The sequence below is a fragment of the Mus musculus genome, chromosome 16 (assembly GCF_000001635.26).
Source record: "Mus musculus strain C57BL/6J chromosome 16, GRCm38.p6 C57BL/6J".
In the NCBI taxonomy this organism is placed as follows: domain Eukaryota; kingdom Metazoa; phylum Chordata; class Mammalia; order Rodentia; family Muridae; genus Mus; species Mus musculus.
The window spans coordinates 5,142,470-5,160,977 of record NC_000082.6 but is presented as its reverse complement, the minus strand read 5'-3'; the positions used below and the strand labels follow the sequence as shown (position 1 = coordinate 5,160,977).

At 48.7% G+C, this 18,508-nt stretch overlaps 1 protein-coding gene across 9 annotated transcripts in view; it reads right to left on the bottom strand.

Annotated features, from left to right (window-relative positions):
• Sec14l5 (SEC14-like lipid binding 5) overlaps window positions 1-14,072 on the bottom strand; it is a 40,366-nt gene extending 26,294 nt beyond the window's left edge. For 5 of the 9 annotated variants that reach the window (XR_001781851.2, XR_384588.4, XR_384587.4 and 2 more), the window contains exons 1-2: window positions 13,783-14,069; window positions 13,130-13,233 (exon numbers count right to left, since the gene is read on the bottom strand). Coding sequence is in view for 5 of the 9 variants with exons in the window: in XM_006522464.3 (XP_006522527.1) it covers window positions 13,130-13,192 (63 nt within the window). In the remaining 4 variants the exon portion in view is untranslated. Of the gene's footprint in view, window positions 1-13,129; window positions 13,234-13,782 lie in introns of all 9 variants that reach the window. The other 4 variants (XR_001781850.2, XM_006522462.3, XM_006522463.3 and 1 more) reach the window with 4 other exon arrangements.
• Window positions 14,073-18,508: the final 4,436 nt, after the last annotated feature.

The following is an 18,508-nucleotide window of genomic DNA, read 5'->3' as shown; positions in this document are numbered from 1 at the left end:
CGGCTGCACCTGCTCACAAGAATTGTCACCATCCATCAGGCTGACGGGCTCTTGACATTCTCCCATGGAACATAGGGGAAAGAATCATTGGACCCTTACCCGAGAATCCAGTCACTCCTCTGTCACTTGTATGCTATTCTGTTCTAAGTGCATGTGGCCTTGATGGTCTCGGGTGACTCTGAAGAATATGGTGTGTATAGCTTAACTGAAAGAATCACTCCATCTATGCAGCTATGGGGAAGCTTTTCATCCTTGAAGCAGAATCACCTTCCAGTGCAGTATCTTTGGGTCACTCACTCCTGTAAGCAATCCCTCCCTCACCTGTGCTCTGTAAGTAAACCAGATGATCTCATCGGTTCCCCACACGAAATCTGATGGGATGGTACTTTGATGACAGATGTTCTTTCTATCTCCAGGGAAGGAATTCTCTGTGGCCTTGGGAAGTGGGCAGAGAGTGGCTGGTGCATGACCTGGTCAGGCAGACCTGGTTTCTGCTGCTTCCTAACTAAGGGACTTTGGATAAGCCCTCTGACACTCCATGTGCATCTCCAGAATGAGATGGTTAAGTTCCTGCATCGCCAGAGATTGACAAGGGTGTCACTGATGGAGAATCAAGCAATATTGTCACCATGGCAAGTCTGGGCTGTGCCCCTGCCTTCTGTTTCATCCTTGGGATGACGTCCTCTTCGGACTAACAGGAAGCTAGAGCTCATGGACTCCATGATTCGCCCAGGTCACACAGAATGAGATGATAAATGTGGACTGGAATCCAGTGGACCCAGCCCCAGCTCTACTCCAGGAACTCCTTGCTCAGCGTGTGTTCCCTTGGGAGGTGCAAAACAGAGCCAGGCATTGTGCCCCGTGCCTCTCCAGCCATGTTGGGTCTTTTCTGCCCCAAGCCTCTCAATTCCTGCCAGGCCAGGGCAGCAGCACCCTCTCCCTCTGACTACTGTCCCCAAGTCCCCACCACCGCTCTAGTGAGATAAGTGAACAAAGGAGTCTGAGCGGGGGTGGGGGGGTTGGTGAGTAAAGAGATCACCTTGTAAGCACAAGGATTAACTTTCATTCCTAAGAACCCACATGCTAGGCAAAATGGCACATGCTGGTAATCCCAGCAAGGAAAAGGTGGATCCCTGGAGCTCAGGGCCAATCAGCCTAGTGAGTAAGTTCCAGGCCAGTGAGAGACCCTGCTTCAAAACTGAAGTAAACATCACCTGAGGAACAAGACCTGAGGTTGACATCTGCATATGTTACTGCACATATGCAAAGACTCTCTCTTTCTCTCTCTGTCTCTGCGTGTGTCTGTGTGTCTCTGTCTGTGTATGTCTGTCTATCTCTTTGTATCTCTCTGTCACTTTCACACGCACACACACAGAGTATCCTAACCTCACACTCCTCACTTTGGCCTCCCCACCCCCACCCCTGTCCCCTGACCCCCTGCCCTGTCCTGGCCACACTGGCCTTGTTGGTTCTGGAACGCATCCAGCGTGTCCTGCTATGGGTCCTTGCACCTGCTGTTCCAGGCTTGAAAAGCTCATCTATCAAAGACGAGAAGAGCGGGAGGGATGAGTCACTGGGACTTTCTGGAAGGAGCTACCCTTCTTCCAGGGATTCATCCCAGGCACCTCCCCTGCACAGCTGCCTCCTCTCCATCCTTTCGGCCCATTCATTTCCTTGACAGCTCTAATCAGCACTCGCAGTGATAGACATGGGGCGCTGTCTAACCATGGCCCGCTTCCTCCAGAAATTCTCAGCTCCATCCCCGGCTCCACCTTTGGTGAAGAAATAACAATTTGCAGTCAAGGAACCCATATCCCCATGCCATGGTCCCACCTGAACGGCACCCAGGGAGAGAGGACAGGTCACAAGCTTGGCACCACAGCCAATGGATGGCCTGCTTCCCACTGGGAGAATTCCATCGGGAGACCCCAGATAACAGGCTTAGGAGATGCTGGCTGTTGGCTTTCTACAACTGTAAAAGGCAAGGCTTCATCTTCACCCAGAGGCCTCAGAGCTCCGGGACAGTGGGGATGACCCATAGACACTTGCCAGTGTAGAGGACAGTGGCCACCAGGAAACACTGGGTACTGCTAACCACAGGTATAATGGTATAGAGGCTGTGTCCAATTACATCTTCTTGATGTTCCCCCTTTACAGCTGTGTTAGTGGAGGCCAGGAAAAGCAGACGAAGGCAAGGGACTGGCCGAGTGGAGAGGACTTCACATCTGAGCCACTCCCCTGCCTCTCATATTGCATGTTCCCATCCTAAAGCCAAGAAAACAGGCTGCCTACTCCCCCTCCAGAAAGATGAGCTGTTCCTTCCCACACCAGAACAAGAACCAAGAGGACCCTTGCATTCCTTTCTACAGGAGAATGTTCTAGAACGTGGCCACTGCCCAGGAAAGCTCCAAGTGGTGAGTCCCAAGTCAGCCTGCCTGTCAGCCGTCTCAACAAGAACAGTGAGCACTAAGGGTCAGTCAGTGGGTCAACATGGGACCTTCCAGGCATTTCACACTGCCCCTTCCAACAATTCAACAAAGTAGGGAGTTGGCATGTGACTATGGAGAAACCAAAATTCAGAGAGGCTGAGCCACTTGCCCACAATCACACAGCTTGTAAGGAGAAAAGGCGAAATTTGACCCTTTGGCAGCTGGAGTATGGATTCTTGGTTCTTCCATCATGTTACCCCTCATGGTCACACACACATACAACGAGGTGTGCGTGGGGAGTCCAGCTCATACTTTTCAGACCATGTTCAGGTCATGTCTTCCCAAAGACCTGGTGCCCACAATATACCCAATGTGCTCACATTATACACAGTACCATGGATGCACACAGGCAATCCCAGCCCCAAGGTAAACTCCTGTCCTGTATCAGGGTGGCAGTGCTGAGGAGAGCCTGAAGGAGGGTGACATTCGGTGTCACCTTTCAAAAGATGTTTTCTTTCTTTCTTTCTTTTGTTTTTTGTTTTTTGTTTTTTGTTTTTTGTTTTTTGTTTTTTCGACACGGGGTTTCTCTGTGTAGCCTTGGCTATCTTGGAACTCACTTTGTAGACCAGGATGGGCTCGAACTCAGAAATCTGCCTGCCTCTGCCTCCCGAGTGCTGGGATTAAAGGCGTGCGCCACCACGCCCGGCTCAGATGTTTTCTTTCTTTTTTGTTTTGTTCTTTGTTGTTGCTGCTGCTTTTCTTTCTTTTTTCTTTAGACACATTCTGTTTCTTTTGTTTAAGACTAGGGCTCATGCAGTCCAGGCTAGGCTCAAACTCTGTCTGTAGCCAAAGATGACCTTGAACTTCTGATCTTCCTGTCCCCACTTCCCACATCCTGGGATAACAGGTGTGCACCACCACTTCTGACCTATGCAGTGCTGGAGGCTGAAGCCAGGACCCTGTGCATGTGACACCAACAATCCAGCAACTGAGCCACTTCCCAGGTCCATGCTCATTTTTTAAACTCCAGGGTTGGTTTTGTGTTCTGGAATCGTTATACTGACCCCTTTCCCATCCAGCGTGGCTGAACCTTGAGAAGCTTCTGTCCTGTACGCCAGAGACACCAGCCCAGATCCTGGGGCTGAAGAGCCCTTTCCTTAACAGGATGTCCTAATAAGAGGTGGCTCACAGGACCTGCCTGTGCTGCAAATCTGCTCACACAGCCTCTGTCCCTGCCAAGGGGCCTCAACTACCAGCTCATGTCCCCATTCTTGGCCTGGCCACCCACTAAGAAAGCCTGAGTCTATCCAGACCAAATAGGTATGTGGTGTGGCCTTCTGGGCTCACAGGACCACAGAAGAATCAAGTTACAGTCCCTTTGCCAGGTAGCAGGGGGTAGGGTGGGGTGGGGGTGGACAACCAGGCTTGCCTGCTCAGAAAGAGAGCAGGTCCAAGGCTCTGAACCTGTCACTGAGAAGCCATATCATATGGGGACCTCAGATCCTGCCCCTGCAAGGCCACATCTTATGGGGCTCCATTTTGCAGAAGGAGATTGACACCCTTAGCAGGCAGAGAAGGAAGCCTGGAGCCTGGCAGCCCTGCATTCCTGGCCGCACTCACCTGCCTCCAGGCAGCAGAATTCAAATACAACAGTCCCCTAACTGTAGCCTGACTCTTTAACATCCTTCTTGTCCACAAGGGACGCGTGTTGAATGTGTCCTTTAATTGGTTTTAATTGGTCTCCAGTGGCAGACTACAGAGACTTTAGAGTTATGAATGTGACACTGGAGCAGCAGTGACAGTCACCTGATGCTCTTCCAGAGGACTTCAGTTTGCTTCCCAACACTCAGGTTGGCTGGCTGACCAGCCTGTGACTCCAGCTCTGAGGGATCCAATGCCTCTGGGCCCCATGGGCACCCACAGTTATGGATACACACACACACATACACACATACAGAGAGAGAGAGAGAGAGAGAGAGTGCCTATGGACTACAGCTGTTCAGTAGGTAGAGGGCTTGCTTAGCATACACAGATCCCTGGGTTCCATCCTGAGCACTGTATAAAAACAAGTACAGTGGTGCACACCAGTAATTCAGACCCGAGACAGTAGAGGCAGAAGGACTGGAAGCTCAAAATCATCCTCAGGTACATAGTAAGTTCAAGGACAGAGAACCTGGGCTACGAGAAACCCAATCCCAAAATGACAAAAGGGGTGTGTGTGTGTGTGTGTGTGTGTGTGTGATGTGTGTGTGAGTGTGTGTGTGAGTGTGAGTGTGTGTGTGAGTGTGAGTGTGTGTGTGATGTGTGTGTGTGAGTGTGTGTGTGTGTGTGAGTGTGTGTGTGTGTGTGTGTGTGTGTGTGTGTGTGTGTTTGCATATGACTTTGATCCCAACATTTGGCAAGCAGAAACAGACAGATCTCTGTGAGTTCAAGGCCAGCCTGGTTTATATAGCAAGTTCTAGAAACCCTGTCTTTAGAAGGAGGAGGAAGAGGAAGAAGAAGAAGAAGAGGAGGAGGAGGAGGAGAGGAGAAAGAGAAGGAAAAGGAGCCTAAATGAATTAATATTCATACTACAGCTCCCCAGGGATTTGATAGGTATTTGGACTTGGATGTTCAGATCAGAGAAATGTTGCCAGTAGCCAAAAGGTAGGCACATCTGTTAATCTTGTGGTTCCTCCAGATAATGGACTATCCCTCAGTCACTTAAAACAAGTGGAGTGCAGGTCCAGTGAGTGAAGGTGCTTGCTGCTAAACCCAGTGATCTGAGATTGATCCCCAGTACCCACAAGGTAGGAGAAGAGTTGACTCAAAAGTTGTCTTCTGTCTTTCACATCTGCACCATGGCATGAGGGCTACACACACACACACACACACACACACACACACACACACACACGCACACGCACACGCACACACAACCTAAGCAAACCCCACACAACTTGGATGGTGCTGAATGAAATAAACCAAGCACTGAAGGGAAAACCTGGTCTGATTTCTTCCCTTTGATACCTAGGATATCTCTGTTTGTAGGCAAAGCAACAAGGAGGGTCCCCAGAGCCCCGGGCAGTGGTGGAACAAGATGTGTTTTGCAGGTAGTCTCAGTTGGGCGGTAAGAGGCCTCTGGGGGTGCCAGTTGCCCAGCAATGTATCTGTCCCTAATGCCACTGACAGGAGACTTAAAGCAGTTGCCATGACGGGACTCTGTTTTGGCTTTTGTTGCTGTTGTTTGCTTCATGGAGCTGAAGTTGGAGCCCAGAGCCTCCTGTGTGCTTGGCCAGTGCTTGGCCACGGAGCTGCAGCCCAGTCTGAGGCAGTGAACTCTGAGTCTCGTGTGTTCACTGTGAGAGACAAGTGCATGCCCCTGACAGCACTTCTCCATGAGTGGAACAGTTTCTTGAGTGTGTTTGTTTTGGTTTCTGTATCAAGGTCTCTATGTCTATGCTGGTCACCACAACAACTACCCAAGCAGGCTGGTGGCATACAGATACCATCCCAGCACTTAGGAGGTAGATCAGGAACTCAAGGCCAGTCTTAGGTACATATTGCATTTGAGCCTCAGCTGCATGAGACCATGCAGGTGGGGAAGAGGGACACAAATATACCTTAAACATGTCAGATAGGGAGCTGGAAAGATGGCTTGGCTGATGAGCATTTACTGTTCTTAAAGAGAAGCAAGGTTTGGTTCCCAGCTCCCACATGGTGGCTTACAACCATCTCTAACTCCAGTCCCAGGGGTTCTAACACCCTCTTCTGACCTCCGTGGGCACCAGGCATGCACATGGTGCACATATATGTATGCAGTTACAATACTCATATCCATAAAATAGCTTTTTAATAAAAAAGGGTTTTTTTTTTAATGCCAGACATGGTAGCACAGGACTGTAATCTCCTCTATCAGTAAACAGAGACAATAGGATATATAGAAGTTCAAGGCCATCCTGGTATCATGGTATTCTTTAGGGGTTCAGACCAGACAAGAACACAGAGCAAGACTATGTCTCAAGAGAGAAATAAACGGGATGTGGTGGTACACACCTTTAGTCCCAGCACTCAGGAGTCAGAGGCAGGCTGATTTCTATGAACGTGGTGCCAGCCTAGTCACCATAGAGAGTTCCAAGCCAGCTAGGACTACGCAGAGAAACCTTGTCTAAAACAAACAATAAAGATAAATAAATAAGGACGGAGTGGAAGCATAGGGGGTAAAAATGTATGAGCATGAGAGTCTAGTCTGTAGTCTCCAACACACAGCACTGTTGTGGAGAGAAAGGTGATTCTCTCTGGGGCTTGCTAGCTCTAAATTCAGTGAAAGACCCCGGCTCACGGGGATTTGGTAGAGAGTAATAGACAGCACATCCATACAGGCACATACATACAAAGAAGAGAAAGAGAACCTGATCGTCAGACAGACACAGTGACACTGTGACAGCTTCCAGAACCTTCCTTAATCTTTTTCATTAAAAACAAGTCAACCAGTCAACAGAAAAATGGCACACTACATTGCCACAAACACAATCAGTGATCTAGTGCCTTCAGGAGATAATACTCAATGACAGGTTTGGTTACTGAGGACCTCCCCCTGTCTGCTTCAAGGCCTCTGGCATCAGGAGAGTCTTCCCTGGGCAATGGATAGGGATACCCCAAATCAGAGCTCGTCACCAAGGCAGAATTGTTTCCCTTCATCAGTTAGCAACCAGATCAAATGATGCCCCAGGGAACTCATTTAATCTCACTTAAATAAGGCCCCAGCTGCTTTATTAAAAGGATATCCACAGCAACCATTCTGCTGGAACTGCTTTGGGCCCAGGCTGCAAGAGTATCTGGCTCCTTATTAACAATCCGTTTGCTCAATTACACGCTGAGTATCAATACAGCATGGCCAAGGCTTTAAATATTTTAGCACTGAATTGCAGGAAGGTGGAAAGCCTACAACTTAAAAAATTCCACTTCAGGCCCCCTTTCCTCTTTACATTTGTAGGATCAAAGGAGATTGGGAGCCTAAGACACTCTGGGACAGTAGCCACACAAGAACGGATGAGGGCGTTTCTGAAACCTCACAACCAAAGCTTTGTCTGGGTTTTACTAAGTGTCACAATGTAAACTCATTGTATGGAGGGAGTGGGAGTTTCTAAATTCCAGTCTAAGTTTTGCTGTGTGCTGGGTGTTACCAACCCAGGACAAAACGGCAGCAAATGTTAAAGAAACAAAGTGTTAGGTTTGTATGGGGGTGGGGAGGGGGCTCAGAAGGACACAGAGGATTCCTGAAGAATAAGGAATTCATAGAAGAATTACTAACTCCATGCCAGAGCAGCCACAATACGGTGGAAATCCAGAGACAGGAGGCATGGTGGAGACTCTGAAGAGATCTGGAGGTTAACAGGGCAGAGGAGGGGGGCCCTTCCTGTACCTAGTGGGGGGGGGGCATTCACAGCAAGTCTGTGGGCTATATGATTCCCTACAGGAGGCAGGGAAGGAGGTGGGGGAACCGGTGTGTGCCTTTACTGCAGATATACTTCCCAGGTGAGATTGTAGACGTGTCCTCACAGGGTCCCCAAGGTCTGATGCTTGTTCCCTGGAGGCTGGGTAGAGAAGCTTCAGTGCAGCTGATAAAGCCAAATTTTCATTCAGACAGAGTTTTGTCTTGCTAAAGATATTTCAAACGGGAATGTTCAAAGCCACAGACTGTGGCTAGGGCTGTGGCTCGGTTATGGTGTGGGTACCCAGCATGAGCCTTGGGTTTCATCCCGGGCACCACATTCAAAACAATGTGTTTCAGCTTCAGTGAGAGGCCATCTCAAATAAGGGCGGTGTCTTCTTCTAGCCCTCTTGGCCTACTCCCTTGAAGTGGGAGCTGGGGTACCAAAATCCCCCCCCCCTTTTTCATCTGTTTAAAACTATATAAGGGACTTGGTGGTTCATACTTTTAGTCACAACATTTGTAAGGCAGAGGCAGGCATTCTCTGTGAGTCTAAGGTTAGGCTGGCTTACATAACAAGTTCTGTGCCAAGCTAAGTCTACATAGGAAGACTATGACCCCAACCACCACAATAAAAGTATTGAAAGGGTTTTTAATGAAATAAAGGTAGAGAATTAATGAAGAAACATGACATCTGATATCAACCTCTGGCCTTCTCATACCCGTGTACATATATGTACATATCTGCCCGGTGTGTACATATACCACACTCATACACAAATACACACTAACCCCCCCCCCTTTTTTTCCTTGTGAGGACAGTATGTAGCCAAGGCTGAACTTGAATCTCCAATCTTCCTGCTTCAGACTGCCAAGTACATGAAACACCACACCTAGATTAAAAAATTTAAACTCAGGGCTGGAGAGATGACTCAGAGATTAAGAGCACTGGCTGCTCTTCCAGAGGTCCTGAGTTCAATTCCCAGCAACCACATGGTGGCTCACAGCCATCTGTAATGGGATCCGATGCCCTCTTCTGGCATGCAGGTTTACATGCAAATAGAACACTCAGATATATACATACATACATACATACATACATACATACATACATACATACATGTTTGTTTGTTTTTTTAATTAAGCTCAGCCAGGCAGTGGTGATAGATGCCTTTAATCCCACCACTCAGGAGGCAGAGGTAGATGGATCTCTGAGTTCAAGGCCAGCCTAGTCTACAGATCAATTTCTCTCTCTCTCTCTCTCTCTCTCTCTCTCTCTCTCTCTCTCTCTCTCTCTCTCTCTCCCCCCCCCCCACCTCCCATGTGTGTGGATGGGTGGGTAAATGCTCCAAAATGTTCAAATGTGGACATCAGAAGCTGACATGGCTCCCTCCATCTCTCTCCACCTTATTTTTGAGGTGTGATTGTTCACTACACCTGGAGCACAGTACATTTCTACTAGGCTGACTGACCAGTGAGTCCTGAAGCTCCGCCCTTCTCTATATCCCCATCCTGAGCATCAGAGGTACACACTATTGCACCCAGTTTTTATAAAGTTGCTGGGGAGCCCTAGCTCAGGTCCTCATGGATACACAGCAAACCTTTTACCCACTGAGCCATCTCCTTGGCTCAAATCTTTAAAAGAGTTTTCACAATTAGGAGGCTGACAAAGGAAGATTGTTGTGCGTTCCAAGCCAATCTGAGCTACAGAGTGAAATCCTTTATCAAAATAAACACTAATTAGTTGGGCCAGTGAAGTGGCTCAGTGGGTAAAGGTGTCTGTGGTAAGACTGAAGTTCAGTTCCCAAAACTCACAAGGTAAAAGAAAATTGAATCCAGACAGTAGTAATCCTCTGACTGGAGATGTCTGTCTGTGTGTCTGTCTGTCTGTCTGTCTATCTATCTATCTATCTCTTTCACTCTCTAAAATGGTGTAATAAAAATTTTAGAAATCTTGCTGGAAAGATGGCTCAGGGGTTAAAAGCACTTACTGCTCTTCCAGAGAGGACCAGGGTTTGGTTCCCAGAACACACATCAGGTGTCTCACAACCACCAGTGACTCCAGTTCCAATATGCTCTGGCCTTGGTGGGTGCCTACAGACACATAAACTCATACAGGCATATCTACATGCACATAAGTAAGAAAAATAACCTTTGATCAGTTTAGAAGCCAATCAGTAAATCTGGGAAGCCTTTCCGGTCCAGCTGGGGGGCTTTTGATGCACTGGGTGATCCAATTCTCCGAACACTCCTGTCAAACACAAACCAAAAGGCCCACAGCTCGGATGCCTGGAGGCAGCTGAGTTCATCCCCAGTGGTCCAGCCTGGAACCCACACTGAGGGCAAGTATCAGCTGAGGAACAAAGAGGGGCATTAAGGGCAGAAAAACCCCTTTGTGCCTCCAAAGCCACAAGTTCTGTGTAGTGATGTGGTTATTTGAGGGACAATAGCGTTTTGTCAACAGTCAGCAAAGCGCCTTTGTCTGTGGCGAAGCTGCAGGATCTGGACACGGACAAGAACAGGACGGAAGAGCGGAGGTGGCTGTGACCCACCCTCCAGAGAACACTTTGAAGATGACTCAACGCAATTTACTTTTTAATTGGTTTGTTTGGTTGTTTGGTTGGTTTGGTTTTTTGAGACAGGGTCTTTCTGTGGAGACCAGGCTGGCCTCCAACTTACAGAGATAAACCTTCTCTTTTCTCCTCCTCCCTCTTCTTTTTCATTCGGGGCTGGAGGATGAGGGCTTGAGACAGTGTCTTACGTAGCTCTGTATATTATCAAGCCTTGTAGCTCATATGACTTTGGATTTCCAATCCCCCTTCTTCTGCCATCTTCCCACCTACTGTTGAGATCCTAGACGTGTGCCATCACACTTGATTGTGAACATTTTTTTATAACCTATACATAGTATATTCAGTTTACATTTTTGTTTGTTTCTTGAGACAGGGTTTCTCCGTGTAACCCTGGCCATCCTGGAACTCATCCAGGCTGTCCTCAAAGTCAGAGGTTCACCTGCCTCTGCCTTCTGAGTTCTGGGATTAAAGGGTATGCCACCATTGCCTGGCTAAATTTATATGTATTAAGCCCTCACAGTACATTATTTTCCACCCTATAGACATGTGTCTTGGTTTCATGGCTGAAAAGGTTTTGAAACAATTCCAGAAGGAGATGACAAACTCTCTCTTCTACTCAATGAATGAATAGGCTCAGAAACTTAGAAAATGTGAGTAGCCAGGACCACTAGAAGACTTACAGTTACCTACCATTTCCTCTCCCCTTCCTAAGAGTTTTGTAAGTGTTTAAACTACATTGATTGATTGACCTGGGAGACTGTGCATGTAGAGGTCAGGGGACATATTTGGGTGTCTATTCTCTTTCACCATTTGGGCACCAGCGATGAAACTCAGGTGATCAGGTTTAAAGGCAGCCATCTTTATCCAATGAGCCATCTCACCATCCTTTCTCTTTTATACAGGGTCTCAAGTAGCTCAGGCTAGCCTTGAACTCATGACAAACTGAGGTAACCTAGCCTCCTAGCCTCCTACCTCTAACTTCTGGCCTGGGATTATGGTGGAGCACCACCATATGGGATGACAAGGTGCTGAGGACTGAGCCCGGGGCTTTGTTCATGCCGAGAGAACACTTCACAGACTGAGGCATAACCGTCTAGTATTTCCATCTGCTTGGTGTGAAGTGAGCTATGTACTGAGACCAACACACACGGACACGCACATGCACACTGTTAATCACCATGACAACCTTATGCCAGAGTGTGGAAAACAGCAGCATGGACTCTGTGCTTCTGACCAAAATGGCTGTCTCAGCCTCGCCCTCTGGAGTCACAGCCCCATGGCACCCTACAGCCTGCCTGCACAAGAGTCACAGTGTGAGCCAGAACTCACGGCTCATTTCCTCTTCATCAGAGCCTGCTGTAGGAGCTGCAGATACCGATTCACTCAGCCAACAGCCCGTCACCATGATTTGGAACGCCAGAGATCTCCATTTTAAAGATAGGCAGCAGAAGATCAGGGGTGGGGTCGCCTGCTCCCAGGGTCCCCAGCTTGTCAGCCTCCCCATCCTAAGAACCAGCCCTGTGCAACGATGCCTTCTGTAGACCTTTATCTTCTATAGGCCAGAAAAACATAGGCATGTGGGCTCCTAGCGTTGGATCAGGCAGGACACATGCGCAGATCCCCCAGCTGAGACAGGTTCTTGAAAAGAAGGCTGGAGTTAGCAGTTGGGGGTGGAGTGCAGCAAATCGGGAAGACATTTGGTGTTTTAGACACTAGCAGGGTGTCCAACCTTTTGACACTGATATGCTGTTCTAGTCTACAAGTATATTGGGCCACATTCATAGCTATCCTGGGCGCAAGTGGCCCATGGGCCACAGGTTGGACACATTTGCAAAATATTTCAATATAATCACTTGTAAAACCTTCTCCTCTCCCCACCCATGTGTATGTGCATTCATGCACACATGTGTGTGTGCATGTGCATGTGGGTGCTTGTGTATGTGTGTATGCATGTGCGTGCTTGTGTGTGTGTGCATTTGTTTGTATGCATGTGCATGCTTGTGTGTGTGTGTGCATGTATGTGTGTGTGTGCTAGGCATGGAATTCAGAGCCTTCTGCATGCTCTGCAAACATTCACCACTGTGCCATCCCTCCAGCTCTAGATCTTGTGTGATAACAGGGAATGCCATATGTCACAGGTACCTACTATGTGTCAATCATGTGGCTTCTGGGACACCAGTCACTTCTATTACCGTCCACCACAAGCCCGTGTCATAGCACTGTCCCCATTTCTCTGAGGAGAGACTGAAGTTCCGGAAGGCAGAGTGGTGGAACCCAGAGAAGGAATCCAAGCGTTCTCTACCTCTGGCCTCAGTACAAAAACCTGACCCAGAAGGCCAAGGGTCTGCGGTCATGCCTAGGCACACAACTGCCTCAGTACAGGACACTCACATACACACTCATACCGGAAGACTATATCTCCATCTCCTCTTTTTGTTTCTATGTAGCCCAGGATGGCTTTGAACTCCTGATCCTCCTGCTTCAGCCTTTGAATGTAAGGATCATAGCACATATCCTCATTCTAGAGCTTGTATTTTATCTGCTCGGCAGGGTTTCAAGAGTCATGACAGGTGGGAGGGGGTGGTCAGGCAAAGAAGTCAGGACAGCTGAAAAGTTCAGTAAAATTTCTCCGTTTCATAGCCTGAAATGTCCTCTTTCTTTCCCACCATTGACCTCCAGTCACAAGAGGAGCCCAAGAACCAGGGGTCACTCACCGCCATGACCAGCTCGAATGGATACTTGTATACTCGGACAGGAGACTGATATTTTTGCACCATGTTCCAACTCAGAAGTCACCAGGACAGAGAGAGCACAGAAGCTGGAAATGAAGAGTTACTGGTGAGGTGGCAGCTCCTTTCACACAAAGCATGAGCACTGTCAGGCAGCCCCGACCCTCAAAGTAAGAAACTGATAGGATTATCAGCTAACCCGGGCCAGGTACCTGTCCACTACCCAGCTCCCCAACCCACACTCAGCCCTCTGAGAGCAAGCAGCACTTCATGCTGTCTCCCCATCCCCACTCTTTCAGAGGCACCCTCAATGCCACCCACTCAAGCAGGCACACACATTTACATTCCCACGATTGTCCTCGCACATTCTCCCCGTGACTTGCTGTGGACATCCTGCCCTATGCCCAACCCCCAGTGTTTTTGTGCCTGCCCTTTCATTTTCCTCCATAATAGCCTGACACGTGCACCTTTCTGTACGGTTCACCTGCATCCCACTCCCACACAGGACAGTCCTTGTACACGCAGCATAGAACTTTGCACAGGCACTCAGCTTTCTGCAGCAACTCCACACACGCGCACTCTATCCCCCCAGGTGCACACTAATGGGCACCCACACAAAGCTATTCGAATACACATACATGCGCAGGCTCCGCTGCTCCGCTCACCCTCAGAACTGCTGAAAACACAGCACAGTGCTCTGGCACCTGCTTGACCTGGGAGCTGAGCTCGCCAAATCACCAGGAGGCGCCTTGCCCGGACCGCAGAACTCAGGAGCTCAATAGCCTCTTGTCAATCCTACACAAACAGTGGCCTGTAGGGCAGAAGAGGGACCAGAGCGGTGACAGACATGCCCAGCCTGGACCGCTCCAGGACCCGGGACAGAGGGAGAGCCTGAACTGGCCTGGCACCACCCCCACAAGATTATCTTGTTCCCTGATTGGTTTGGTCCCAACCCCGCCCCGGCCAGACTCGCCCCGCGTCTTAAGCCTGCCCCTCATTTTTATTCATCCCTCTCTTGGTCACGCCTTCAGCCCTACCTTTGCTCCCTATTGGCCATGGCTCGAGAAGACCCCACCCGTGTTGACCCTGTTCACACTCACCCAGACTCAACAAAGGCTCCGCCCCCAACCCAGTCTCTGTACCCATGAGCACCCAGCCCTGAGGACGCGACCCCCCAACCCCCGTTCATTTGCACCTGCCCAGAGTTACAGAGCGCGACTTCCCTAGTCCACAACTACCTCGTTCTGAGTAACCTCTTCTTGAACCTACTGCACCTGAACTTTTTTTTTTTTTTTCCGGTTCGGTTTGAGGCGAAATCCACACTGAAGACCAGTCGAGGCTATATTACCCCAACCTCCGGATTACAGATGTGCTCCACCATGTCCGGCTGACCCCTGGCCTTGATCTCATTCTCCACCTGACCTCGCCTCGAAGGCTGCAGGGGTCTAGCTTAAACCCTTCTGTATGCATTGTTTATTCACTCTTCACACCTTTACAGAGCGTCCACTAAAAGTCGGGCTGTCCGACGTTAAATAAATTAGGCAGGCTGGAGAGACAGCTCAGCAGATAAAAGCAGGTACTAGTCTTCAGGAGGAGCGGAGTTCGACTCGCAGCACCCAGGTCAAGAGGCTCACAAAGTCCTGTAACCCCAGCTCCAGGGGGACCACCACTCAACTACACATAAATATATACATAATCTAAGATAACAAAAGTAAATCTTAAAAAATAAATAAGGTAATGCGCATTATTTGGTAATGTAGACATGGAGAAAATTGCAGAGGAGAAGATAATCAGGAAAAGAGTCACCCTAGGCTTTTGTCCCTTCTAACTTCAGCCGCATGCAAACCCTGCCAGTCTTCCCAGGGTGCCCAGGGAACAGCTTCACTCCCATCAGCCCTCCCTTCTCTCAACCTAGCAATTCACCGTGCAAGAGCAACGGAAATGGCCCTGATATTGTTGCCATCTTCTTAGCATCCTAGGTAAGATGTAATCAGACCTCGCAGACAGCACGTGCTAAAGCGCTATCTAGGTTATAAAGTAGAAATAGGAGTCGAAATTCCCAGTGTCAACACAAGGTGGCAGCAAAAGATAACCTAAGTAGCCACAGGCTATTGTTCTGTCCCAGGTCTCCGTATTTGATTCATTGAGGGGACTTTAGTGGTCTCCCCAGGATCAGCACAGTGACTTAACACTGTCATCTGGTGTTTTCCCAATACCACACTTAAGCCACAATCTTCTCTGCTCCAAACCTTAGGGAAGATGTGACTGTGCTAGAAGAGTGGGTAACATGTTGGATACAGGGAAGTCTGAGGAAAGAGAGGTGCCTGTGCGTGGACAGAGCACTGCACTCCAGCGCCAGGGACACAAATTAATAATATCACTACCACCTATAGGGTTGCAGTTCCCTTTAGCTCCTTGGGTAATTTCTCTAGCTCCTCCATTGGGGGCCGTGTGACCCATCCAATAGCTGACTGTGATCATCCACTTCTGTGTTTGCTAACCAGTACCCGGGAGCTCTTGTCTCTAGCTGCATATGTATCAGAAGATGGCCTAGTTGGCCAGCACTGCAAAGAGAGGCCCATTGGACTTGCAAACTTTATATGCCCCAGTACAGGGGAACGCCAGGGCCAAAAAGGGGGAGTGGGTGGGTAGGGGAGTGGGGGTGGGTATGGGGGACTTTTGGGATAGCATTGAAAATGTAAACGAGGAAAATACCTAATTAAAAAAAAAGTAATATGGGAGGTGAGGGAAAATGACAGGAAGTAGTCTTCTTCAAGAAAGAGTCCTCCCAGTTGGTTAGCCAATAGTAAGTGGTCAGCCCTGTAACTACATACATATATGTAGCATTATTTGGACTGAACATATTGTATTTTATATTTATAACTATTAAATAAATGAATATTAAATTATAAAAAATAATAATAATATCACTACCGCCACACACGTACATATTGTTCCATACACTCTGCTAAAACCTTTCAAATATAAATGCACTTAATCCCCAAACAGCTGCTGTCGGGAAGAAAGGGCTTGGAACTTGAGGGAGCTGGTGCAGGCAGAACACTGCAAATGCATTAAATGTCACCAAGTGGTCTACAGAAAGATGGCTGACTGTGTGTTCTATAAATTTCACCTCATCTCAAACAATAACTGGAGAGTTGGTAGTGTTGCGCGGCTCCCGTGAAGTTCTGGGTTCCACCCTCAGCACCACATGTAGCCCACCTGGAATATCAGCCCTCAGAGATGGAAGCAGGAGGATCAAAGTTCAAGGTCATCCTCAGACAGACAGAGCAAGTTTGAGGTTAGCGTGGGCTACATGAGACTGCCCCAAAAGTAAGTAAGTAACTAAGTAGCAGTTGGAGAGATGGGTCATTGGTTAAGAGTGCTTACTGCTCCTGCAGAAGACCCAAGTTAAATTCCCAGCGGCTACCCTGAGTGGCTCACACCTGCCTTTAACTCCGCACCAGGCAGGCTACCCAGTGCTCCTTCCCTTCCAAGGGTACCCACACACATTGCAAACACTCACATGAACGGGTAGAAGTAAATAAAACAATAATGAATCTTTAAAATAAATAAGTAGCTGGGCGGTGTTGGCGCACACCTTTAGTCCCAGCATTTGGGAGGCAGAGGCAGGCAGATTTCTGAGTTCGAAGCCAGCCTGGTCTACAAAGTGAGTTCCAGGACATCCAGGGCTAAACAGAGAAACCCTGTCTCGAAAAACAAAAACAAACAAAAAAAGAATTAGTGATCTTAGGATTCAAGTGAGAGACCTGACCTAAAAATGTAAGGAGGAAAGTACTTGAAAAGACGCCTAGCTGGGTGTGGAGGCCCACACCTTTAATCCCCTCACTCAGGAGACCTCTGAGTTCCAGGACAGTCAGGGCTACACGGAGAAACCCTGTCTTAGTTAGAGTTACTACTTCTATGGTGAAACACCATGACCTAAAGCAAGTTGGGGAGGAAAGGGTTTATTTGGCTTACACTTCCGTACTGCTGTTCATCATTGAAGGAAGTCAGGACAGGAACTCAAGCAGAGCAGGAACCTGGAGGCAGGAGCTGATGCTGAGGCCACGGAGGGGAGCTGCTTACTCACTTGCTCCCCATGGCTTGCTCAGCCTGCCTTCTTATAGCACCCAGGACCACCAGGCCAGAGATAGCACCACCCAGCATGGGCTGGGTCCTCCCCCATCAATCACTAACTAAGAAAATGCCTTACAGGCTTGCCTACGGCCTGATCTAACAGGGGCACTTTCTTAATTAAGATCCCTCCTCTCAGATGACTTTAGCTTATGTTGAGTTGACATACAACTAGCCAGTAAGCCCTGTCTCAAAAACAAAAAGGAGACTGGACGCCTAACCTCCATATGCATTTGCACACGCAAGCATCTGCATACGCACACACACACACACACACACACACACACACAGAGTAAAATAAAGTAGAACATGAGAATGCCCACTGCAGTTCACTGCAATACAGCAGCTCTCCGTGCATTCAAAGGCTGTGTAACCAGAGTGACAGCATGTCTTCACAACGCTCTCATCCTCAGAGCATTGTCTCTCTTCTTAGCCTGCCCCAGCCACCACACAGCCACCGCTTCTCACGGATATCGCATCTGTCCCTGAAGTCCTCCACCTGGGCTATCTCCAATTCTTAGCTCACAGCTCAGGACCTTTGGGGACCCTCTAGGACCACCCAGGTCACAGTTGGGGTCCCTGTGCACAGTTGTTCCGGTTGTAACCTGCACATGTCACACAGTATTCCCAGTCACTTTGCAGCCTTGATTAGGCAGGAGCCGGGTCTAAAGGAGCCGATGCAGGACCCTGCCCACTATGATCCCTGGCCTTTCCGAAGTCTGTTCATTCCCATAAAGGCGTCTGGATTCCACCCAGAGTCACCTGTGAGCCAAAGGTCACCTAAAAGCAAGAAGACTTTAAGTAGTGGAGGAGCCTCTGTATGTGGTGAGGGGGTGCACAGGGCTGGGTAGCTCTGTAGGCAGCATGGATGCTGTCATAGATCTAGCCCCCTGGGTGACTTCTGCCCCTCTGTTCACAGATGTGTGGCCATACCGTCCCCTCTTTCATTGTATTTCACTTTAAGATTTGTTTTTATTTTAAATTATGTACACACATGAGGGTGAATGCTGACAGAGCCAAAGACCTTGGATCCCCTGGAGCTGGAGTAAGAGGAGCCCCAGGAATTTCCTCTTTAGACAGTCTTGCTATACATCCAAGGCTAGCCTTTTGTTTTATCTGTAGCTGGGAATGGACCCCTAGGGCCTCCCTCCAGGTTGCTGGGCAAGTGTAGTGTCCCCAACCACCCATCCTTCCTTTCTGTGACTGAGTCCTACTCCCCTGTGGACA